Below are 24,000 nucleotides of genomic sequence, written 5' to 3'. Positions count from 1 at the left end.
ATTACGAGAGATCCTTTAAGTAAAAGTTGCAAGAGAGTATATTAAGAAGAAGCTAGTAAATAATATTAACTGGGATATAAAGACGCTTATAGAGAGAGAGCTTGAATTCAGGGAGTATACTAGAAGAAATAGTTAATTACTTATTACAAGTTCCCTATTCTGTTACGAGGCCTGGCTCTGGGCTTGGAAAGCAGGGTAGAGTGGCTCTTATTCCGATAATACTAAACTAAGGAGAGAAGAATGTACAAGTGTGTGCGAACGCCAGGTAAGCATGCGAACCAGCCTAGCCCAATATAGCCTAGCGTACCACGTGCAGGGAGCACGTGACAGCCATGGAGCGTATAACCATAACATATTCTATAATTCTGGCCGTAATATACTAATAAATGAATGTCTCTAGTACTAAGAATATCCGAGATAAGTTGCGAAGCGTTATATGAGGCTATCTAATAAATAAAGTAAGCTTCTTTAAACTTGATTATTAACCTTTATAATAGTAATGCAAATGTGGTAATTGAATAGCATTTATTATACCGCGGTTTAACCTTCTCCCCACACTCGTTTATTGCTTTTAGATATAATATATTTTCAGATATTATATACCAAGTTTTGCCTATAAACGCCAAATAATATCAGAAGTATTAAATATGAGAATAAGTGCGTGTTTTATAACTGCATCTTTTACTTCCAAAAACTCTCTTATTCCACTAAAGCAGCGTTCCCGGTTTACTATAACATGTCGGTAATGGAGCGGCATAATGGGAAAATCGTTAAAGGAGCCTTATTCTTAACTTAAAGTCCAGAACCGCTGTCCCAATACAGACACGGGTCCTGTGACTGGGGAGGTCCTGGTTTGCTGGGTTTCGATACACCTACCACCCATGGTAGGTTTATAATTTGGCTTAGTCAGCCCAGCAAAACCTACCACCCACCCACCCTACCGAGGCCGATAGCGATGCTCCTGCCAAAACCCCGAAATGACATTGCAAATGACATTGCGCATATTGTACTTGACTTTTTCCTTACTTTTTACTTCTTATATAATAAATTACTTATAGTATAAGATATTTATAAGCTTGCAAATGGCTTATATACTTTCCTAACCATTCTATTTAATTTAGATTAATTAGAATTCTTCTAATCAGAATTTTTTTATTTGTAAAATTTTGAAGTTCTTCCTTTAATATTACTTTCTCGCTTAGAAATTTGAGGCTATTTCCTAAGTTATAGAGATCTTTAAGTATAACCTTTTTAATTCTTAACCTTTTAAAGTTATTTAAATTCTTATATATATATTAATTATAATTTATATAATTATAAGAGTAATAAGGGTTTTAATAAGCTTAATATATAAGAGAAAGATTTTGGGAAGACCCTAGTAAGATTTAAGCGAAGCGGCCGTAAAGCGGCCGCAAAACGGCTGTAATGGCTCGTGCACTCCGAAGGCTCGTGCACAAAGGCTCGTGCGGCCTCGACTTTTCTTTGCCTTTATTTAAGAAAATATTAAATTTAATTACCTATATAAGAATTTTAAAAATAGCCCTTATAAATCTATTAATAATTAAATAAAGAATTAAATGGATTAATAGGAATTTACGTAATTACTTTATTTAAAAATCTCAAAAGCTAAGTGCAATGTGCGAATGCGCAATGTGCAATGCGCAAATGCGAAATGTCATGAAAAATCAGGGTTTTGGCAGTACAGGGGTTAGAGGCCTCGGTACACCCCACCAAAATGATCGCGCGTCGCGTTTTGCATCCACCTGCACTACAATTTTGCCTGCAATTGATGCACCACCCGACACAGTTTCATAGAAAAAATGTATTCTATAGTATATATCGCTCAGCATCTCTAGCATGTTCCTCCTCAATTCTAGCCCATATCTCCCTACGCCCATTCTCAGTATGCCTTTCACCATTGGCATCAAACTCTGCTTGTAGCTTATTATACTCCTCCTCCTCTTTCCTTTCCTCATTATCTAGCCATACTATGATCTCTTCATTAGTCCAATTAGCCTTTGTAGTAATAATATTACTATTAAAATCACGCCGTTCCTTTGGCATATAAAATGACTGCTCCTTCAAGACCTTTGGCCGTGGGTTCTTCCATTTCCGGGCCTTACGGTACTCTGTTGGTCGTACAGTAGGGTGCTGAGCTAGCCAAGCTGTCTTTTCAGCTAAGTAGGCTTGCATTAGAACCTCTGGCCTATCCGGTGAAAGCTGTTTAGGTACAGTGGATACTACAGGTACAGTGGACACTGTAGGCGCTGTAATTACAGGAGACACCACAGGTACAGTAGACACTGTAGGCGCTGTAATTACAGGAGATACCACAGGCACAGTGGACGCTATAGGCGCTATAAGCGCTAGTGGTTGAGTTGCTACTATGTCCATTTCAAAAAGCATTTGACTTTGAGTAGCAATCGACGCCTGTAGCTTTAAGGGGCAGTTACGGCTACTCCTTGTATGGCCCTGTTTATGGCATGCTGAGCATGTAGGCAGCTGTTTTGTAGGTTCCTCGCCCGTAGAAAGGATACGGCCCGTATGAGATACCTGTAAGTTTGCCGTACGCTGTCTACCAGCCCATAGCGGGTCAAGGAGTGGCTGTAAAGTACTCTTACGGTCCCAGTACCAGTGCTCGTGGAAGTCTGACGGAACAAGACCACCCGTAGCCCTCCGTATATCGCATATATGTGCACAAGGCAAGCCCATTAATCGTGTAAAGCTCCCTGTACAGGGCTGTAAGGGCAATGAAACGAGCTCTAGATACCGTTGTACAAGCCGGAGTGCGTGCCATGTAATAACTCCAAAACAGCCCTGATATAGCTTCTTGTCTATATTAAGAGGTGCCCGGTCCTGCTGTATAGTCGTACGACTTGATACAGCTGTAATTTGATTAATTACAGCTGCTTCAATAAGTAGCCATGACGAATAGAGGTCTCCCTTAGTCTTTTTACCCCCTAAGTAACGCTTGATATATGCATGAGCACCCTCAGCACGTGACGTAACTCGTATTCCAAAGTGTAAGTATTGATTTGTCCAGGCTTCAACTAGACGCTCTCTTTGGCCAGGCTTCAGCCATTCATTTTGCAAGTACGTTACGCACTGCTCAGTCTTAGGAGTTGAGTATTGAGTCTGAAATTCAAGCCATTGCTTGTCAAATTGCTCAATCGTACGTGCTTGAATAACTGTACGCCAAGCAGCTTCAAATACTGGCCAGTCTTCATTCCCAAGTATGCTTTTACACTTGGCAAGAACACATTGATTAACGTGCCAAATACAGAGTAGTGTAGGGGCATATGGAAACACCTCTTCTGATGCATTCTTTTGAGCTTGGTCACCGTCCATAACTATGACGGTAGGCTTGATTCCAAGACCTTGGAAATACTGGAAAGCCCATACAAAGTCTTCCTTTGATTCGCCTGGAAGAAAGCAAAACCCAATTGAAAATGTCATGCCTGAGCTTGTAATACCTATATAATTAATTAGTATAAAGATTAGTATAAAGAGAGTAAGAGCTAACCAATCATGTGAAGGAGTGGCATGTCAAATTTGTTGGTTTTGTACGTATTATCAATAAGGATAACGTCTTGATTAGTTTGAGCAAGTTGGAGTGATTGAGGGTAAGTAATAAAGAGGTGACGAGTCCGATTTTCAAGTATATTGATTTTGTAGTGTATTCCCTTGTCCTTAAGGTGCTGAATAAGAGCGTCGTTTGCAGAGAGCCCATGCCTTTGCTCCCTTTTGAAAGAGGCATTCAAGTTATATATATCGTACGGTTGAAGAGGAGTAGTCGTTATCTCGCGAAGGTATGTGATTGCTTGGCCTGGCTTGATTCCTATATATATATTAGAGTTCTTTCTTTTAAGGTATTATATAATATTAAACTTACCTGCATTGTGGAGAGATCTGGCCTGGTTTATCTCTACTTGTGCCAGTTTCCGGTGTACTGGATGAGAGCTAATTGATTGGCTTGGAGGGTGATTGTGTAGACTGTAATCTACGCCAGGCTTACTAGGCCTATGGCGGAGCTCCCATTGTGTATCTATACCTTCACGAGCTATTATTGAGAACTGACAGCCTGTCTTTCGAGTAGCCGTAAGGCGCTGACGGTCTTGCAAGCTCTTCTGCGGATGGTTTGCAGGCGGTGCTAGCCCAGCTCGGTCGCAACTATATAAGATCCTAGTTCGTTCGGTGTTGTGTATCTTTGTAGACCGCTCAATACGGAACGCATAGCGGTGCTGTGCTGCCCAGGCTTGAATTGAAGCATATAGCTCTTCTTTAGAGCTATATGTGGCCTGTGGGGGTAGTGGCATAGGCAGAAGAGAGGAGGGCTCGGGCGATTGTGAGGGCAGTGGCGATGGTGAGAGTAGTGTATCCATTGGTGCGTTCATTGGTGTGATGTAATCGCGTCGGGTGGTGCATCAATTGCAGGCAAAATTGTAGTGCAGGTGGATGCAAAACGCGACGCGCGATCATTTTGGTGGGGTGGGTGGGTGGTAGGTTTTGCTGGGCTGACTAAGCCAAATTATAAACCTACCATGGGTGGTAGGTGTATTGAAACCCTGGTTTGCTAAGCGTGCTGAGTAAGCAGTCCTAACCGAGAATCTGTCTTAGGCCATTTTTCCTGGGACAATTGGCCATCTGGGAGAGACTATCTAGGTCAAATAGCCACCTAGGGCGGCTCCTGCCGTAGGAGGCGTGTCTTATATGCACTGTCCCGTAGCTCATACCCTATAGTGGATTTCCTCTTGTGACTAAGGGAATCCTGAGGCGGTCTGGCAGCCAGGTAAAAAGCCCCAGATAATAATTCAAGCTAGGATCTCTTAGTTAGGACTGATTTATATCTGGGGCGAGTTACCCAGCACTCCTGGAGTCCTGGGATTCCCAGAGTTACAGGAAGGCTGTCCCAGCCAGAGTCCTCTACTTAAAATATTTAATCTCTCTCTCTTTAATTCTTATTTGTATATAAGTATAAGGCTAGGAGAGAAGGAGTGGGGGTTTAAGGGAGGGGGGCGTGAGGCAGGCGAGTAAGAAAAAGTAGAATATAAATAAAAAAACTTCGAGATACGTGAATCGCGAGGAAAATAAAGCCTTATAATTATAGGTTTCTCATTATTAAATTATAGGGCAATACTCGCTAAATTACAGGCTATAGGTACTAAAAAGATAGTACTTAAGTTTTTTATAGGCTATAGTACAAATTTTTAGTAAGGTCTCCTCTCCTTGTCTTGCCCCCCTCTCTCGCCTTTATATCTCTCCTCTCTTACCCCTATATTTAGAGAGAGAGAGAGAGAGAGAGAGAGAGAGAGAGAGAGAGAAAGAAAGAGTAAGAAGAATTAACGAGAGCGAATATTTTAAGTAATAATATAATGGGAATTCGATTATTATATGGATTTCGGACCATATATAGGCATTAGATGCGTGAGTGGATATAAAGAGGGTAAGAAGCTAAATAATAAAAGTAGTACTCTTAAAACTCTTAATACTAATAACGAAATAACACGAATGGTCAAAAATAAGGAGCTCTGAAGGTTGATGTATTGGGAAGTCTAATCGCACGTATGGACGGAAGTCTTATGCAACCCCCTAAACTAGCGCCAGCATGCCTGGAGAGCAGGACACGTGACGGTAGTCACGGGACAATAGACAAAAAACCCGACCAGAGTAATAGAGGCATAGCGAGAGGGGGCATAGTATGTGGGTATGGGTATGGGTATGGGCGTGGTAATTTTAGGTAAGGTAAAGCATGCACGTGCCTAGTGCAAAATTCAAAGCTCGAAGTTCGAAGTTCGCTTGGGCGGGTGACGCTTACAGCTTTCCGTAACTCTGGTTGACCACAACGACCAAAAGGGTCAGTAGCGTATTTCGCCTTATTTCTAACCCTTGCCGACACAGTCTTGTGTCCAACGTGATTTAAGATTTTGTTGGATCACTATGCTAGAAGACACAACTGGCTGTGGGTGGGGGACTTTTGTCAGGCGAGAGTCCCCCTCTGTGTATCCACGATGCAGCTATATTGGCCAATAGAGTGGTGTCTAACAGGCTCGTTGTTAATTTTCTTGAAGATTCGTCCACCTGTCATGGCAGTTGACCAGAAATCTTGACCTCTGCCTTGACCGTCAATACTTAGCAAGTAAGGAAATTCTATCAAATCCTCTTCTCCGTCCACTGTACGAGCACCTCTGAAACGCCATTATAGGACGCGAAGATAGTGACCATGATCCCTCCGGACACTACCGTATCAATAGCCATTCGTCTCGGAGGACTCCTCGTGGCTATGCACGGCACTTGGATAGGGTTCTTGGGTCTTAAGGCTATGAAGTCAAATCTGCACCCAGGTACGAACTCAACTTTTCTCAGAATGATCGTTTTTAAATCCTTGTTGAGGTTTGCCAGCCGGTAACGTGCGTTTGAGTGGGGAAGTTCCCAGATAAATGCCCACCGTACCTCTACTCGCCCATCTCTCATGCCCGAAAGATGCTGGAAGGGCAGAACGAAGTGGGGATAGGTGGTCTAGCTGGAACTGAAGAAGAAAAACAAGTTTCTAATTCTTTAACTGGACAGTTTGACATGGGCTATGAGCGTAATACGACTTTGTGGATCACCTAATCACTGGTAGGCGAAGAAGAAGCATAAAAAGAAAGGAGGGAGTTTCAGGATGTTGGTTGGGCGAGATCGGTGCTTTTATACTTTTCAAGTGTATAGAGACATGGGAGATAACTGCAGAAGGCATCTGGGTTGAGTTCAGTTGGCCTTTGATTCTTAATTTCGATTATGTAATGCGTTTCGGTAGATACTTAACTGATGAGAAAAAGGTTCAAAATTTTCACTCATTGGTAGAGGCGAATGTTATTGTCTCAAGTCGAAGGGCAACTTTATTCTCTCTTGTTAGTCACCAGTCCCTGCGAGCCAAAAAACTATAAATTGGCTCATGCAATTTAACTTCTGAATCTAGGAAGCACAGAAGCCGCTGCAATCTTCAAAAGAACTTCAAGTCAGAGCGCAGGCTGTTGAGGGACAGAAACTCATTCTTATATCTAAACTACGGTTCCGTCATGGCTCCATGTTCAAACTCAACCCCTTCGCCAGAGGAATGTCTCTCAAGTAATCCAGATACCATCCACCCCTACCTACAAAAAGCGCTCAACCATCCCGGCCTAGCCGGCACAGTCGCTCTCTTCAACCCCTCTCCCTCACCCCCTACAACCTGGCCTCGCCTCCACCGATCCACAACAAACCAAATCTTCCTCTACCCCGGCTCCTACAACCCACCGCACCGCGGCCACCTAGCAACAATTCAATACTTCGCCGATCGTCGAGTCCAACTAAACATAGTCGCCTTCTTCATCTTCTGCGACCCCTCCTCAGTCATCCTCACCAAGAACAAAAAGCACAACTCTATTACCCTCCCGCGCTCTCTGCGCAACGCCATCTTCTACCAAACCCCAAAACTCACTCAGCTCATAAGCGAAGGATGGCTGCATCTGCTCGTCGGGAGTATGGAGAGCCATATCAGCTACCTTCGTATCCTGGCAGATTTTGTTAAGGGGGATGGGTGGAGTGTTAAATTGGTGGGCTTTCTGGGTGGTGATAAATTGAGTGCTGAGAGTCCGCCGCACTTACCGCCTGGGGAACTGACGGCTTGGGGTCCGGTTGATGAGTTTCTGATTATTAATGCGAGGAGGCCGGTTGATTTTTATACGCCTGGAGCAGATGAGGCGCCGAGGGATTTACCGGGTTGTACTGCGTGGGAGAGAGGAGAAAGATGGGATGACGGTAAGTATTCTTCTATACATCGAGACTGGAAATAACGCAGAAGAAAGAGATGGCTGATATTTGGGCATTTAGAAAAGAAGCTCGGAATCCCATGGGTTTGCAAAGCGTTGACAGTTCCAGGGGAACCCTGGATTAGCTTCCGCGCTTCGGAACGCAGTGCATCGGACGGTGTCAGCTCGACGGATATACGGAGAATCATGTGTGAGGTGCCCGGTGAGAGGCTTTACGAGGACTTGAAGGAGCATGTTCTTGGTTGCGAGCTTCTCGTGGAGTGGCTGGAAAAGTATCGAGGAAAGAAAGGCGAAGATGGGCAGCAAGTTGAATAGCTCAGGGCAGTAGCACTTGGGGGTGTTGGGCAAATTTCTTTGTTGGTAGCTCAACAACTTTAGTTGAAGATGAAATCCATGCCTGGGTTTATTTCTTAACGGAAATTAGAATCGCACATTCATATTCATGTAGCGAATCAAACGTAAGTCACCGATCTTCTCTTTCTCAATTTTGATGTGTGAGTAAATTGATCACGCCGAAGACTCCTGCTACAGGCAACTGTCCCATCATCCGCACTGCCCGCTGGCAGTATGAGAAGCCCCGTTTTGTCCTGCTCGTACCCTCACACCCTTCTTAGCCTCTTTCCAAGCTTCAACAGCAATTCGAACCTCTGCTTTAGTGAACTTGAGGTTGGCAGCTCTAGGGTCGTATTCGCTTTGTGCTTTAGACATTGTCAATCTCGTGACTGCCAGCCGCTCGCTGGCAGCCTTTAGCTTCCTCAGACATTGAAGCCCCAAAATTCTTCGCCCTGCCTGGTCGAGAACTTCTGCCTTTATTTAACATTAATAATTAGCTGAGAATAGCATTAGAAGATGTAGGAAATCTCGTACCTCTAGAGGATCTATTAGCGAGAGTTCCGGGTTAATAAGTGATATATTTATGTTTAAATATGGGTAGGCAAGACTGAGTCCGAGTTAGTAACAACTAAAAACTTTAATATTGGGAGTATTTAAAAGGGAAGAAGAAATAGTTTTTGGTATTAATACTCTAAGTTCTTTAGGTGTCTTTCTAGGACGAGATACCTTTCTTATATATTACTAATTTCCTTGAATTCCATTACTTATCGAGACTTGTTAAACATTGGGGGCTTCCGCTACTTCCTTTACTTTGAGGTTAGACTTAGACATGGCCTATGAGATTGTACCGTTTAGAAGACTCCTAGTCGGCTGTTATCGTTTCAAATCAAGGTACTGGGTCTAGGCGGAGTCAACTGCTAAGTGGTTACTGGTCCATGGATAGGGCTTCGAAGGTATGCAACAAAGGTTTGAGATCAAATACATCCTTTTCTGAGGTTTCGAGGAAACGCCAACTACGTATAGACTTGAGTGGTGACACAGAAGTCCTTTGTTCACGTGCAAAAACCACTCCTCACTTATGCGTCGCCTGATCCTTCTGCTGCCCCTTCATAACCCAACTCGAATGATATTGAGCGTACTCCTCCTCCCCCTCCCTCGTCTTCATCATCTCCTTCATCTTGAAAGGTTCAGGAACATCCAGTCCTCTCTTCACCGCCTCTCGTGCATTAATCCTGTCCACCCATTTCTTGACCTCCCTGTCCCCAAAATTAGCATTAGTTTCCCCAGGTCAAAGTGGTTAGCTCACGGGAATCCAGCAACATCGACACCAGCCCATTCCGCCCAATTAACCCAAGAGAAACAAGCGATATCCGCAATCGTATACCGATCACCTACCACCCACGGCCCGTCCCCATTGCCGCTCCCTCCGTCGCCACCTGCGGTACTAGCTTTAGTCCCCGCCGCCGTCTTGTTAATACCCTTTTGCTCTGCGAGCCTATCTTCTAGAACTTTGTAGAGGCGTTTGGTCTGTGCATGTTAGAAGGGATGCATGTTCGCCGGCTCACAGGGAAAGTAGAGCGGGCAGGCAGGCATACTTCAGTCTGGTACCGCTGAATCGCATACTCGATCTTCTGCGGCGCGTAGCGGAAGAAATGGTTTGCTTGGCCTTGCATAGGACCAATTCCGCTTTGCATCCAAGTCATCCATTCCATGACTTCCCAGTACCTAGATCCCATGTTAAAGACTGGCCTGGCCTGGCCAGGGAGGGAAGACGACGCACTTCTCGGTGTCAAATGGAAATGATATCTTGGAATCTTTATCGTATTTTTGACACAGGTAGAGCATTATGGCTTGCCCTTCGAATACCCTCTTCTCGCGACTCTTCCCCTCGGGAGTTGGTGTTCGGTCGATGATTGCGGGGATGCGGCCATTTGCTGCACTCATCGCGTTAGGTGATCCAGGGGGGGGATGAACGGGGAAACCTACGATTGATCTTCAAGTACCAATCCTCCTTCTGAGTATTCTTTGAGATATCAATATGTGTTGTTTCGTACTTGATCCCTAACTCCTCGAGAGTGATGGAGATTTTCTGGCCGTTTGGGGTGCCGGCTGTGTAGAGTCTGGACTTCTCATCAGCATCGCATTTTGCAGGGGCAACGGAACACACGAGATATCGGTTTTCGGCGTTGACATTTTGAAAACGGTTTGAGCGATAGGGAATCGCTTCTCGTGAATATGGAAGGAGATGGCAAGAATAGTTCGTTCGTGGTGTTTGAACTTATGCCATCATGAAGGACGACTTACCATGACGTAAAGTCTTTGGGATCTCCGGAAGGAAAGCCCAGAAGTGATCTAGCAGCATGATCGAATAGTGGAATATGTAAACTTAAATGAAAGAAGGAGGATTTGGGCTTCTAATTGTTCATAGACCGAGAAGAGGAGGATATAGAAGAACAAGAGGAAGAAACTCAAAAATGTATGGAGAAATGTGAAAAGTCACGTGCCAGACTCTCAATCTCGTAGACCTCTTCCCTATTTAAACGCACCTCGATATGATGCGATCCCAACGACCGTTATTCGCTCCACGACTTCGAGGACAGATATGAAAGCATCAAACAAACGTCGATGTGACATCCTGGCCAACAGAATTTCCGGAAGCGATATTTCTTCGGAGGTAGTGATGCTTTACCCATTCCCACTCCAGTCTCTGAAACAATGATTCTAGGACTTGAATTCCTCTTCAAAGACCGACAACGAAAAATATTGGACCGGATGAAACTGCAAAGAATGCTGGATGGATGAGGTATCACCACAGATACTAAGGATGGTTTCCCATCCAACAGCTTGCTTGAGTTGAGAGCGGAAAGAAACTGACAGCAAGCAAAACAGACCAGACGTACAAAACTTTCTACCTCACAAAACTGCTGTTTTGGAGGCGTTATAGAGGATGATAACGAATGAAGTGGCGGGCAGTCTGTTGAAGGTGGCTATATGTCTTGGCCATTTTCCTCCGCATTGCCCTGGCGAGGTATCTACACTGCGACAAACAGCTGAGCCGGTGTGAAGCCAAGAAGAAGGGATTTATACCAGCGTGGTGAAAGCATACCGTTCCTTCCGTTCTCCCTAAAAATGAAAATGGGTAGGAGAGGGTGTGGGTCACGTGATAAAATCCAAACCATCTTCATTCCCTTCCTGAAAAGCGAGGTTACTTGTGTCTAGCGAGAATGCACCTTGCACTCGTCAAGCTCTTGGGTATAAAGTGCGCGCCCTGGTGCCCTGGTCACCGTCATCCAAAGCTGGCCATGAAATCGTAGACTTGGGAGGACCCAGCGTGGTCGACGTCTCAACTTAGAAGGCACCAATGAGGGGGTGCTCTCATCCACAGGATTACACTACTCTTCGTGCTACTTGATGAGAGTTTTCGGACCGTAGTAGGAGTTCCAAGCTCCTCCTTTGCATTGAAGAAGATTATTTCCAGGTGGAAATTCTTTTGAGAATAGGAAATGGATGGATAGTAAATAAGATAGTTCGAGCGTCACTTTCGAGAGTTTCAGGCACCAGGTACCGTGCGAGAGTTGAGCTGGATAATTAAAAGTACAGTGTTGCATCCACTTCCTCCCTCTCTGAAACCACGGGAATGTATACAAAATGCTAGCCATCATGTCTTTCATTCCGGGTCTAAAATTGAGTAGACAAGTTGATGGACGGACCAGCCTCTCTTATAGGCAGACATTGAGGAGAAGGGAGAAAGCTACTTGAAAGTGAATGTATGGACGAGATTCCGGAGATGAAGATCCGAGAATGATCTCAGGTGACAATTTGCTGTGCGAAGCTCGGCTTTGTTGCTCACTTGAATTGAAATCGTCGCCCCAAGGCTTCTGCTATGAAGCGCGGTGAACTTGTGTACTGAGAGTAAATGAGCATCATAGTGATTCTCACCGTGTGAGGGGCATTGAGATTCTCATCTTGTTCCTTGGCAATCTCTTAAGATGATTTGTGCTTGAGAAGTTCGCTTCGTCTTTCAAGCACCTGGTGCCAACGGTGTCTGTCCAGGAACTATTCGGGGGAATCATAAGGACAACCATTCAGGGCGGAAGGTGCCTTTTTTGAGTCGCAATTCGAAAAGTGGTCTTGGAACGGTGCTACCGCAAGGACAAAAACTACCATGACGGCTGTCAAGGCTTGAATGAATGACGGGCCGACTCGTCGATGACATATTGAATCCTTCCCATTTCACTGGAATTATGGTCTTGCCATTGTTGATGATGTCTTCGTTCTCCTGAATGCAGGTAACGTGACGTCGCCTTCCCCTGACTTGCGCACCCTAAACTCCACCATGACGCCTGCCGATCTGAACATGCCAACCTCAGGTACCGAACAGCGTCCTTGACGTTATTCCGACCAGGAACCAGGGGAAGGCGGACCTTTTTAAATCGGTGCAAAGTTAGGAACGCGCTGCAATCGGGCGAGCCGCGGATCCGAACGATGGCGATGGAAGTGTGCATCCGCTAATTGTGGCTTGTGCAGTGCGACCCTCCCTAGGCATGCCACGCCAGCTGCCACTCCAGCCGTCACTTGACAGGAACCGGATCACGGAATGTTGCCTTTCGGGTTCGCGCCTTGTTCGCACCTTGCCTGTCAGATTATTAGCCATACCACCGTCATTTACTCCGGTATTGGGGGTCCGGTCCCCTCCCCGTTCGTGTGAGCTGCAGCCCTGGCTTTCGCATCATCTGGACCAAGAGGGCGGTGCCTTGCATCTGCAGATGTCTGGGTGGCCGAGCACACAGCTCACTCGACTAGAGCGCAGCGTGGCGTCTTCGGTCTGATCGCGGCGACTGCTGCTGACGGCCTGGTTGGCTCGTAAAGAGGGGGGCAGAGCGAGGCATGGACTAGTGTCCTGAAGTGGACGAACCCGCAGGCCGATTTGAGACCTGATGATGTAAGGCTGTCTTGAGGCTGCGGGAAAGGCTCGAGAGACATGTGAAGGGTGGGGCCTTCGGCCAGACTGCCACAAGGCGGAGAGCAAGCTGAGGTGCAAGGTACCGTACTTAGTACGGCTTCGGAGAGTTCACGGTGCACGGCGGGACATGGCCGTCCGGGTTTCTGGTAAGGTCGAGTCGTGCATGGGAGCGCGAGCTTCTTGAGCCTTGACAGGTTGCCTTGACGCTCTGTCTCTCTCACATGGTGGTCCAACCTTGCGGGGAGGGGCGAGTCAAAAATAGGTCTGCGTGGCGGCGTGGCGGCGTGGCTCTGACTGTGATTCGGCACGAGTCTTGCTGTAGTCAGCAGCAGCACGTCCATCGACCCCTCTTGTTGGCCGCGAGGGGGCGGGGCTCAGCGGTGCGCGCCCCTCGATCCTTATCACGTATATCGAGCGGAGCAGAGAAGGGCAGAGCAGAGCATCTCGCTCAGCACATGCCACAGCCGACAAAAAGCGCGGATGGGATGGCGTGGGATGGAGTGGGATGGGAATCATGACATCTTTGCCGTGGCCCTGACGCGGACATGGGTGTCGAAAGTATCTGCGCCTTGCAGGTACGGTGCAAGCAGTGCAAGCGGTGCAAACCGGCTCGACCTTGAAGCTCATCACGAATTTGATGAAGCAGATATCACGATTGACGACGCAGATCTCCCGATTCACGAACAACACCTGCCCTGTCGAGGCCGGGCTGACTTGGGTGGGTCACGCAGCTGGTTGTCGATACTTACCTCGTACTTAGTAGAACCAGCCGGCGATTTACTGTCCATGGCCGGCCTTGGCGAAGAGGTGCAGCCGCCATATTGCAGCACTCTAGCTGTGGACAGGCTGCACGCGTACCCCCATCTGGCAAGGACAGGCACAGCTCAGGAACGACTCGATCATGAAACAGCGAAGGTTGGGCACTAGCCGACCACTCGGTGCACTTTTCAGCTAAAGCTGAGACCCGCCGAAGCGCTGCAAAATAATGGCCCGTCGCCGCCGCTGGCTGCTGAGCCGCCACTCTCACAGACCAGACCACGGGTGACGGATCACAGACCGCAGACCATAGACCACAGTCCACAGACCACAGACCATAGGCCATAGGCCATAGGCCATAGACCATAGACCATAGACCACAGCCGCAGACCTAGACCACAGACCACCGCCCATCACTCCCATCCCGACGTGAAGAGTCAAGACTACATACATACAGTATTGCGTCCGGCGCCGCTACCACGGACTGCGTGCAACCTCACCACGCCCCCTCAACCACAACTCGGGAAGTAGGAATACGAGTACTGTAATTGTTGAGTCTGCGTCTCTGAACCACGGGCGACTCGAGCGGCAACTTCTCGTCTCGCCCTGGTGTCCATTCCCACCCAGCGTTGCACGACACACCCCTCTCGCCTCCCCTTCCCTCCCTTGAACCAACAACTACTCAGGCCTGGGTCCAAGCAACCCTCCACAGCCCACCACCAAGCCTTTAGCAGCATCGGCATCCACCTCCCATACCACAGTACAGACCACAGTACAGACCACAGGACTAATCGGCTGCTCGATCCAGCCATCCGTCAAATAAGAAGTCACGCCTCCCCAGGGCAATACCGTGCTCGCAGCATTGCCCTAGACTAGACCACTCACCACTCTGCCTTTGCCTCTGCCTCTGCCTCGCCGGTTCCTCATCCCTCCCCCCTCATCCCTCCCCCCTTTCCCGACTGCCTCCCTCTCCCCCTACCTCCTGCTTTTGCGCCCGGCGTGCCTTTCCCGCCGCTGCAATTCGTAAGCCCTCTTCGCTTATCGTCACACTAAAAGAGCCCCCCCCTCTCCCCCGTCAATCATCTCTTCATCTCTTCATCTATTCCTGCCCTGCCCTGTCCTGTCCTGTTCTCGCTCTCCCCTCCATCAAACCCGCAGACCTCTATCCGCCATCCGCTCTCCATCTCATCCTCCGCCTCAGCCTCCCCCCGTGGTGATACCGCAGACAAAGACACACAGATCGTTGGAGACATCGTTATCCTCGCCTTCATATCGATTTGCACTCTTATTTCAAAAGCAAACCTGCGTTTTCCTTGCTCACAGGGTGACCCTTGTCCTGTCCTCGAGATCCGCGCGCGCGCATTCTCCCGGTCGCATAGGACCCATCCCATCGCCTTCCGTGCTTTCCCCCCCCCCGCCTTCGTCTTATCGACATCGCCATATCGCGACATCACATCCGTGTTAAAAGGTCTTCATTAATCGCGCACTGGTCCTTTCTGCAAAACCCGCAAACCCTGCGGAGAGACACGGACGGTTCTGCTGGTCAAGCCTCGTCCTCGACGCTTCGGGTTGCAGACCCGGACTGCGGCTTGTACCAACCTCGTACCTGCTTCGGGCTTACGAAACAGAACAATCCCGTCTCATATGTCTTGACGCGCTGATACATCATCTCCCCATCGACCTGACCTCTTCTATCCTCTCCTCCCGACCTCCTGCGGATCCCCGCCCTCCGCTATCTCAGCACGGCGATCCCCAGCCCCTTCGTCATTTATACACGACGCCGAATTACATCGCACAACACAATCATGGCCACCTTTCGACCAGTCAATACCATACTGGCTTCCGACGCTCCTCAGGGCCAACGTGCTGGAGAAACAAATCCTTTAACCCCGCGACCAAACACCGCGCCAAACACCCAACTGCAAACGATGGGTCGGGACGACGCAACCACCCCGACAAGAGCCAACTTCGGCGCTTTAGCAAGTCAGAGACCTCTACCCACTTCATCACCCTTCCCAGCCGCGATGACCGTCCCCTCGAATGAGGAACCCAAGAAGTCCTCCTTGAACCGTGGCGACTCGCAGCATTCAACCAAGTCCCGAGAATCTGCGGATGTGGACATGGATGACGACGGAGACGAAGAAGGAGAAGAAGGGTCTGAGGATGAAAGCGTCAACGACGACGGCACAAGATCGAAGAAGAAGAAATCACAAAGGTTCTACTGTACCGAATACCCGCCGTGCAATCTCAGCTTCACCCGAAGTGAGCATCTTGCTCGGCACATCAGGTACGGTTCACAACCTCTTCTCCCCAGGCCTTGCCCGTACTGACATTTGCAGAAAACATACTGGTGAACGTCCCTTTCAATGCCACTGCTCACGCCGATTCTCGCGACTCGATAATCTTCGACAACACGCCCAGACTGTACATCAGAACGAAGAGATACCACAAGATTCACTAGCTGCAACTGGAACGCGATTCCAAAGGCAAGTGCGGACAGATAGGGTCAGACCGCCAGGAAGCAGGAGTAGAGCCTCGACTGCTGGAAGCGCGCCGGGTGTTCGGGGGCATCATCGAAATTCACTTTCTGCATCTAGCATCGGGTCAGTTGCGTCGACGTACAGCCAAAATGCTGATGTCCGGCGACGGCCACCGCCTTTAGTCATGGCCGGAGAGCCTCGAGGTAGATTTCCTCAAGATATGTATCGACCAGATAGTCCGTCCTATCAATATCGTCCGCATTCCCCAGGAGGCTTTAGCACGCCCACCTCAGCAACTTTCTCGACCGGTCAGAACAGCCCACGGTGGAGTTCTGCCATGCTGTCACCGAGTATGGGTCACTCCCGAACTCAAAGTCTTTACTCTGGACATCGAACTCCGGGCCGTCGATTATCCGTGCCATCTGCTGGAAATCCTTTCACATCGCCTCATGGTGGACAATCTTTTGGCCCCCCGCTTCTGGGTAATAACCAAGGCGGATTTTCACCTTCTAGCAGTATGATCAATAGCCCAACTACCTCGAACAGTGGATCTACATGGTCACGACGGGAGTCGATTAACGCCTCTGATGAGGCATGGAGACGGAGAACATGGCACCCAGAGACCTACTCAAGCTTCACCAGTCGCCTGCAGAATGTTACCAGTGCGAACAATTATTACTCTTCGGGCCCACCACCTCAACCCCCGATTGTTCCAAGCAATGCTGCCCCCGTGCAATCTATGCGTCTTCCTGGAATTGAGAGCTTTGACCCGTTACCGCCACGGCCCACGACTCCTGTTCGACGTCAACCGAGCCCCATGATGATTGACACACCCAGTCGTCAGATGCCACATCCTGCCGAGCAGCACCAAATTGAGAGACCGAATAGTCAGCAGTGGGACCAGGGGATTAACCGGAATATGAATCGTCTCGACCTTGCTCAAGGAACCCCTCCAACCGATACGGCCAGTTCATGGGCTTCTGAGGCGGATAGAGCAGTCCAGGCACAGGCCGAACAGGCCAGAGCGCAGCCAGCCGTTCGGTTCGAGGAGTCACCTTACTCAGCAAGACCACATACAAGCGGCGGTGCATTTCACCAGCACACAGTCAGCGCTCCCCCTGTCACTCCAAGAGAAGCCAAACGACAGGCATGGTATCATGGCCCAGTTTCTACTCAGCACACCATGGCACCCGTCCAGAGGACGTCTCCCGCCGAGTCAAGCGACTCCGAGAGAGGAATTCCCCATACCCCAAGCAGCTCAACATTGGGCGAGTATAACCCCGGAATCGTCCATTCAAACGGCTGGGTCGAGAACCGAAATGGAGGCAGTATCCCGCCTCCACAAGACCCCCGCGCTGTCCCAACAAACGGATACGCGCCCTACCCGCCCCACAGCGGGACGGAAGTTGCATACACCTACGCCTCTAGTGCTCAGCAACAGGCACAGCAGCAACATCACCAGATTCCCAAACCGACGGACAGCAACATGCTCAGGCTAGAAGCATTGGTTGCTGTGGCTACCAGCGAGGAGAAGGTGGCGACGGCCTACTAATGACAACATCTCCCGAGTAGTGGGGACATCTTGATCGTGGCGGACGAACGAAGAGAGAAGGCACTTTTGTGTTGTATATACACATTCTTCATAAGATACCCGCGTTTTTTTATATACGCCACGACGTAACGACGACACACGACACCGACAGAACCTTTCACGACTGGGCTTCGGCAGGAAGGGGTGGGGGGCGGATGCGTTGGGCATTCTCCGGCGTTCTTGAGACCATTTCCGTATCTGTTGATGGGTACAAGGCATTCTTTTAGCATCTCTGGTTTGCATATAGCATCTGTTCATCTGCCTCACCCTTCGCTCGAGGCTTGCATTTTTGGGCACGGTACAGGTTTGGACCCGCCCGGGTAGCGTGCATGTTTTGGATTGGGCTTTGGGTTGGATTTGGCCGGGATTCGGATTGGGCGGTACGAAAGGGCGGGATGGCTGCTTGATTATACCCTTGCTATCGTTCGATGTGCTTGCTGGGCAGGTGGGCAGAGGGATCAGAGGCGAAGGGTTGAGCGTAATATGTGTGTAGCTGAGAGGGCTGGGTTGAGTGGGGGCAAAGAAGAGGGACACGGGAGATGCTTTTTAGGGGAGGGAGGATGAGAGGAAGGGAGAAAGGAGGAAAGGAGGAAAGGAGAAGGCTCAGCCCTGGTCTGGTCGTGCAAGTTATACATTGTTGGCATGAAATTATATCTGAACACTCCACACACCTACTGTCAGTCGTCGCACTCCCCCATCTTTCCCAACATGCATATCCTATCCCTAGCCCGCCAGGACTTGTGTAGGTATGCTCTTTCTTCAAAGTCGAGCCAAGTGGTTGACCACGGGCAAGAATCCCCACCATACACTTACCCTTCCCCGGGGTTATGGCATGAGCAGCGGGATGGGTGGGTGCGTATTTTGGGGGGGGATCGTTTTACATTTTCCCAGACCATTGATGCATTCTTCGCCCTTCTACTGCGTTTTGAAAACTGTGCGAGCCTTTCGGATTGAGCAGGATAATGCTGCTTCCTTTGTCTCCAGGGGATGCTTCTCAATCATGCCATTAATTCGGCGAAGTTAGATTTCCACTAACAAATACAACCAAGACAGCAGCGTACGCAGCACAAGCAGCAAAAACTTCTGATCTCTTCGCGTTCGTCGCAAAGCCCACACATGCTGCAAACGCGACTGTATATCCGGCAATCAGCCCCAACCGTTTCTGGTTGTCTGGTACCCAGTAGAGGTTATAGATTGCTCCAAAGAGCAAGGCTGCCGCCAGAACAAAGTTGATAATGGCAACTGTAAGCCTCAATTTAGCCTCCGAGAAGTAGGTGAGCGGGCTGTCTGTTCTTTGAATCTGAGTTGGATTAGAGAACGTTTTCTTCCTCAGAAGTTGGTTGACTCACTGTGAAGAGAATGCCAAAATAGTAGCGCAAAAAACCGGTTAATCTATCCTCCTCTTCAGGTGAAGACAAAACTAAAAGGTCTTCCTCGTTATCGTAAAGAGTGGCGCTATGTCCGCCGAGTGTTGGGAATGGCTCTCCGGGTTTGACCCCATGAAGATTGTTGAAAACGTTTTGGAAAGCCGAAAGAGACCTGGAGGACGGCTTTTCAATGGACAAGGTCATCTTTTCAAGTAGAATCGCCTTTCCTACCCAGCGTTAAACGACTTTTTACAAGTATGGATCTAGACCTACTGTATTTCTCAAGGGTCTCTCTGATCTCTTTGACCAAGATCATTCGCTTCCTTTGCCTCTCGTTGTCTTGAGACTGGCTCTTGAAATCCGCCCAGTTCCGAGCACACTGTTTGTCTGTCATTGCCCCCTCGACATCTTCCGTATCGTAAGCAATCTGGCGGGCTTCAAGTTCAGCAAGTTCGCTCTGGAGATAGAGCAGATTCCGCGTAGATAAGCGGTCGAATCGACGATATATGAACGTGCTTCTATCATTGTCACTGACAATGAAGGCAGAAAGAGAGGGATATCCGTTCAGTTGCTGGGTTTTAGACATTGTGAGCTTCGAGTCTTCGACGGAACGTCCCTCCTGTACTGCAACTTTATAAGATAATAAGCACGAGTGCGGGACATAAATTACGCCTTGCGGTGCGCCCCGTGCTAAAAGAGTCGTTCCGGGGCAGTGCGATTCGTCCAAGGGAGAAGTGGCTGCATGATCACGGGATTGAACCCCCCACGACGCGTCGCGCGTTCTCGACTTTGCCGAGCTGCCTTGCTGCGCATTTTCTCACCCACTTCTGAAAAACCAGAGCAGACCGATTAATACTCTCTGCACAAACTGTTACAATCATCTAAATCGACAGCGCGTCGCAACATTGATCATTGCATTTGCCAGACAAGTAAGGCCGTCAGGCGAGGCTCCACAGGGCCTACGAAGCTCTCGGAACGGGACCTGGCAAGATGTACTACCTCGGAGAAGTTTCTGATTCTTCTAATCGTCCATTGAAACGAGCCAGGGTAAGTCAATCTATTTTGCTGGATACAGGTATGATTGGCATGTATTGGCGCTCTGGAGATCTCATAGGAGGGACACAGGGCGCAACCTTTATACCTGCACTACCCTACTGTCCTCCCACGTCTCTCTCCAGCCTCCTCTATCTTCTGCAATTGTCTTTCCCTTCAGATAATCTGAGCTGACGACACTGCAAAGTTCGGTGATAGCTTTTCATCCCTCCACCTCGACGCAGGCATCGATCCGGTAGTAAGGGAGCTCTTCCCGGAACTACCCACAGACTTCCCTCCATTCCCAGTCTGGAATGCCTCTATTCTTCGATGGCACACGCGAATGGACTTGCCCTTGACCATTTATGGCGCAACATTCATGGCTCGGCCTGACTCTGGCTGCGAAGACAATATCGTCGACGAACACACAGTTGCAGCACTTGGACTCTACATCGATAGGTCTGCAAGTAACCAGAAGATATTTCGCATGGCGAATGGGCGAAGTGCGCGAGCAGTTGGACTGACATCTGTATCATGCTATTTCCCTAACGAGCCCTGGAAAGAACTTCAGATTCAGTTCTACGTCTTCGCTCGATTAAACACACCCATGATCATCGGACTCTCTTTCCTGGATGATACACAGACCCTCGTTGAGAACCGACATCGCCTTCAGCCTCGAACGTCATCATGCCGTGGGCCGTTCAAGGTGTCTCGACTCAACAGGCCAAAGCGCTGGCTTAAGTGTCTTGTCGATTTGGCACCGGTATTGGCCAATCCTGACACAGGATCTGATATTGATCTGATGTCACTGGCGTATGTCCAGAAACGGGGATTTGAATGGCAACCGGTCGAGCCAGAGGAGTCAACCGTCGAGTTTGCCGACGGAAGCACCGCACAGCTATCAGGAAAGCTGGTGGCCTCTCTAGCCATCTGTTCCGACGTGTTTTCGACGGAGACAATGACTTTCTATGTGTTGGAGAATCTGACATGTGACATGTTATTTGGAGAGGATTTCCTCCAGATGAAGGAGATTTTCCGACCCCACACAACGGCTTTAACAACTCACGAGGTGGATATGTCCATCTCGGATGCGAACACTATTCTGTGGCAGAAAAAGGCGGAAGCTCGGCTGTTGGGATTCTTTTCAGACGGAATAGGAAACGAACGTTCTTCGCAAAGGCAAGGTAAAGGCGCGATTTTGACAACGAACGAGGAGCGGCTGAGCTAATGTGTTAGAAACAACAGATTTGAGATATTATTCGCGGAGGGAAGTGGACTTAGAGGCCAATGAGAACAGAGACCCCCAGACTCCTAAGCAAGGAGAAGGGTCCGCAGACATCGCCAGAGCAATGACCCAAATGGAGATTCTCGAAGAGGAAGGGAGAGAGTTGAATCGCCGAGAGCAGGCCGCAAAACGAATTGAGAGTCTTGCCGGACCGTACAAAGAGACCGCCAGATCTGCTGAATATGTACGGATAGTTCGTTGGGACACGTGGAGGGCGAGTATCAATCTTGGAACTCCAAGTCAACCTCACGAGTACGGGGAGTCTCCTTCATATCCCCGCGGGGTGACTGCCTCAGACGACACTGTATCGCCAACCGGAAGTAGATCACTACCAGAAACTCAACCTCGACCAGAAACTCAACCTCGACCAGAAACTCAACCTCGACCAGAAACTCAACCTCGACCAGAAACTCAACCTCGACCAGAAACTCAACCTCGACCAGAAACTCAACCTCGACCAGAAACTCAACCTCGACCAGAAACTCAACCTCAACCATCGCCCCGAACGCCTGTTAGAGAGGGAATGGCGACGACAAGTTCCAGAAATACCTGTATACCTCCTCAAACTCCAGTGCCTTCGTCCCGGGATCGGCCAAGTGGACGGCCTATCCAAAGAGTGGGGACAGTAAGTCCCAATAGCACTTATACGCGTCCTCAAGCGTCGGATCTGCCAAAGCGACAACTCTACGAGTGGGGAATGGCGACAACAAGTTCCGCCAATACCTACACGGCTGCTCTAAACCCGAATGAGTTGATTCGGCCTCAAGCTCTTGGACAGAGAGTGGGAAGCTCCCCCAGCTTCAACAACCCCCACACTCCTCCCGCAACCCCCGATCGACCAAATCGGCAGCCTGTCAGACAGGAAATATTGGCAACAAGCTCCGCCAACATTCTCACGCCTGATCAGTCCCCGATTGGAACGAAGAGGCAGTCCACCTCTGCCACGGACCTGGAAATCGGACCATTCTTTTTTTGTGGCTATGAAGGTTGTCGCTTCAGCCGCCGCGGTGGGAAAGGATTCACAACGGAAATGGACTTGCGCAGGCATTATAATGGAACCCACGCTCCTGGATACAGGTGTCCCCTGTGTGCAGAAAGCCCGCGAATATTTCCGCGTTCAGATCTTCTACAGAGGTGAGTGAATCCCAAACATAGACTATGCAGGCCGATGCTAAGACAAACATGGAAGGCATTTCAGGGGCTTCCATGGGGGTGTAGATGAGAACAATTGGCCATTTCTTCAGGCACTCAAATATAAGGTTAACGCGGAGTAAGGCTTGGATGGGGTGTGCAATTTGCTTGAAGACAATTCTCAAGACTAACAGACAGCAAGGAGGCAGCCATGCTCTTGAGCCAAAGCATAGAAAAAATAGATTTCCACTGGAAGACGTTTCTCTATCCCACCATCGAGTATGAACGCTTGCCATTGAACCCAACCTCGGAAAAGAGATTTCACTCGAGTACGATTCTCACACCGCAATCCATTCTGGTATGATCGATGTGGGAAGGGTGTTCTCCCCTCATATTTTACCCCCGCGTAAGTACCCGAGTCCATCCCTTAACAAATGCCCAGCACTACCCCTTAACAAGTGACGGGCAAGCTGCCTTGCAATACCTCCAGATCGCGGACCTGTACTCGTAAGCTCAGCGTGAAAAATCTCCACCCGTACCAGAGGGGTCCTCTCGACGAAGTAGGCCATGATTTCACTGACCTCTAGTCGCTCACGACTAGTAGGGGCCTCACTCTCGACACGAGTACTCGTCGTCGGATGGTTTCCATACCCACCTCGGCGGTGGACAAATTTGGCGATGTGTAGATACATGACCGCCCTCGCAAGTTGTTTCGCAAGTTCAAATCGCTGATCAAGAGGAAATGAAATGTCGCCGTCCATGAGAACCTGCCGTAAATTACGAGGGTTTCGGAAACCTTTGGGGATCCCGAAGACGAAGTCGATCTTGGTGATCAAGTTGTGGGGCCTTTCATGCTTGATTACACTATTGCATGGAAGTAAACCTGTTGCATCGAGAAGAAATCGTGTGCTGTCGAGACCCAACCTATGCAATTTTCTCGCAAGATCACGGACGGAGCGCGGGCTCCAGAAAAGAGTGCTGAACTGACAGGAACAGAAGCACTGCAAGTGGCCCATCCGTCTGGCCCAGTTTAAGGTTGAAGGTGCTTACTTTGCTAGAAGGAGAAGCTTCTTGTGCGAGCGAATTCGACATCGATTGATTTGTGGTTGGATCTGGTGCGAGGCGTTGAACTTTGACCATCGCAGATCCTGCGTGAGATAACAATAACAACCTGCTGCAAAAGTCGAGCAGAATCTCTATTCACAAGCCGCCATCATAGGGGTCTGAAGGGAATTGAGGACGGCTGATGCAACTCACGATGCGAAGTGTTGA

The 24,000-nt window shown here is 49.0% G+C and overlaps 8 protein-coding genes across 8 annotated transcripts; 3 read left to right on the top strand and 5 right to left on the bottom strand.

The window, feature by feature from the left end:
- Positions 1–1,827: 1,827 nt before the first annotated feature.
- K444DRAFT_578260 (uncharacterized protein) lies at positions 1,828–2,394 on the bottom strand (the record flags this gene model as incomplete). Its single annotated transcript, XM_024877604.1, has 1 exon — positions 1,828–2,394. One exon carries the CDS (start codon positions 2,392–2,394, stop codon positions 1,828–1,830), a length of 567 nt encoding a protein of 188 aa, XP_024743852.1.
- A 4,646-nt stretch (positions 2,395–7,040) lies between these two features.
- K444DRAFT_689290 (uncharacterized protein) lies at positions 7,041–8,221 on the top strand. The gene is made up of 2 exons (XM_024887736.1): positions 7,041–7,779; positions 7,852–8,221. Exons 1-2 carry the CDS (start codon positions 7,059–7,061, stop codon positions 8,103–8,105), a joined length of 975 nt encoding a protein of 324 aa, XP_024743851.1. The 5' UTR covers positions 7,041–7,058; the 3' UTR covers positions 8,106–8,221.
- Positions 8,222–9,065: 844 nt separating this feature from the next.
- Positions 9,066–10,316, bottom strand: K444DRAFT_658137 (theta class glutathione S-transferase; the record flags this gene model as incomplete). Its single annotated transcript, XM_024886225.1, has 6 exons — positions 9,066–9,379; positions 9,430–9,650; positions 9,719–9,848; positions 9,904–10,057; positions 10,110–10,243; positions 10,291–10,316. 6 exons carry the CDS (start codon positions 10,314–10,316, stop codon positions 9,196–9,198), a joined length of 849 nt encoding a protein of 282 aa, XP_024743850.1. The 3' UTR covers positions 9,066–9,195.
- A 3,022-nt stretch (positions 10,317–13,338) lies between these two features.
- Positions 13,339–14,209, bottom strand: K444DRAFT_623193 (uncharacterized protein; the record flags this gene model as incomplete). The annotated part of the gene is made up of 2 exons (XM_024882251.1): positions 13,339–13,795; positions 13,836–14,209. 2 exons carry the CDS (start codon positions 14,207–14,209, stop codon positions 13,339–13,341), a joined length of 831 nt encoding a protein of 276 aa, XP_024743849.1.
- Positions 14,210–15,650: 1,441 nt separating this feature from the next.
- On the top strand, positions 15,651–17,496 carry K444DRAFT_501078 (uncharacterized protein; the record flags this gene model as incomplete). The annotated part of the gene is made up of 2 exons (XM_024873347.1): positions 15,651–16,129; positions 16,182–17,496. Coding segments are annotated over 2 exons (1,794 nt in total), but the record flags the coding sequence as incomplete, so codon positions are not given.
- Positions 17,497–18,919: 1,423 nt separating this feature from the next.
- On the bottom strand, positions 18,920–19,866 carry K444DRAFT_515949 (uncharacterized protein; the record flags this gene model as incomplete). Its single annotated transcript, XM_024873636.1, has 3 exons — positions 18,920–19,213; positions 19,263–19,507; positions 19,554–19,866. 3 exons carry the CDS (start codon positions 19,864–19,866, stop codon positions 18,920–18,922), a joined length of 852 nt encoding a protein of 283 aa, XP_024743847.1.
- A 468-nt stretch (positions 19,867–20,334) lies between these two features.
- Positions 20,335–21,915, top strand: K444DRAFT_2526 (uncharacterized protein). Its single transcript, XM_024871342.1, has one exon. The coding sequence runs from the start codon at positions 20,656–20,658 to the stop codon at positions 21,538–21,540; it is 885 nt and encodes a 294-aa protein (XP_024743846.1). The 5' UTR covers positions 20,335–20,655; the 3' UTR covers positions 21,541–21,915.
- Positions 21,916–22,926: 1,011 nt separating this feature from the next.
- K444DRAFT_2531 (uncharacterized protein) lies at positions 22,927–23,836 on the bottom strand. The gene has a single exon (XM_024871344.1). It carries the CDS (start codon positions 23,742–23,744, stop codon positions 23,118–23,120), a length of 627 nt encoding a protein of 208 aa, XP_024743845.1. The 5' UTR covers positions 23,745–23,836; the 3' UTR covers positions 22,927–23,117.
- Between the last annotated feature and the right edge of the window lie 164 nt (positions 23,837–24,000).

This window comes from Hyaloscypha bicolor (assembly GCF_002865645.1).
Source record: "Hyaloscypha bicolor E unplaced genomic scaffold K444scaffold_10, whole genome shotgun sequence".
NCBI classification, from domain to species: Eukaryota; Fungi; Ascomycota; class Leotiomycetes; order Helotiales; family Hyaloscyphaceae; genus Hyaloscypha; species Hyaloscypha bicolor.
This window is presented reverse-complemented; position numbering and strand designations above follow the sequence as displayed.

Coding starts and splice junctions, on each gene's coding strand:
- K444DRAFT_2526 (XM_024871342.1), top strand. CDS start 20,656: ATGGACTTGCCCTTGACCATTTATGGCGCAACATTCATGGCTCGGCCT.
- K444DRAFT_689290 (XM_024887736.1), top strand. CDS start 7,059: ATGGCTCCATGTTCAAACTCAACCCCTTCGCCAGAGGAATGTCTCTCA. Junction 7,780..7,851: donor AGGAGAAAGATGGGATGACG/GTAAGTATTCTT, acceptor TTGGGCATTTAG/AAAAGAAGCTCGGAATCCCA.
- K444DRAFT_2531 (XM_024871344.1), bottom strand. CDS start 23,744: ATGGGCCACTTGCAGTGCTTCTGTTCCTGTCAGTTCAGCACTCTTTTC.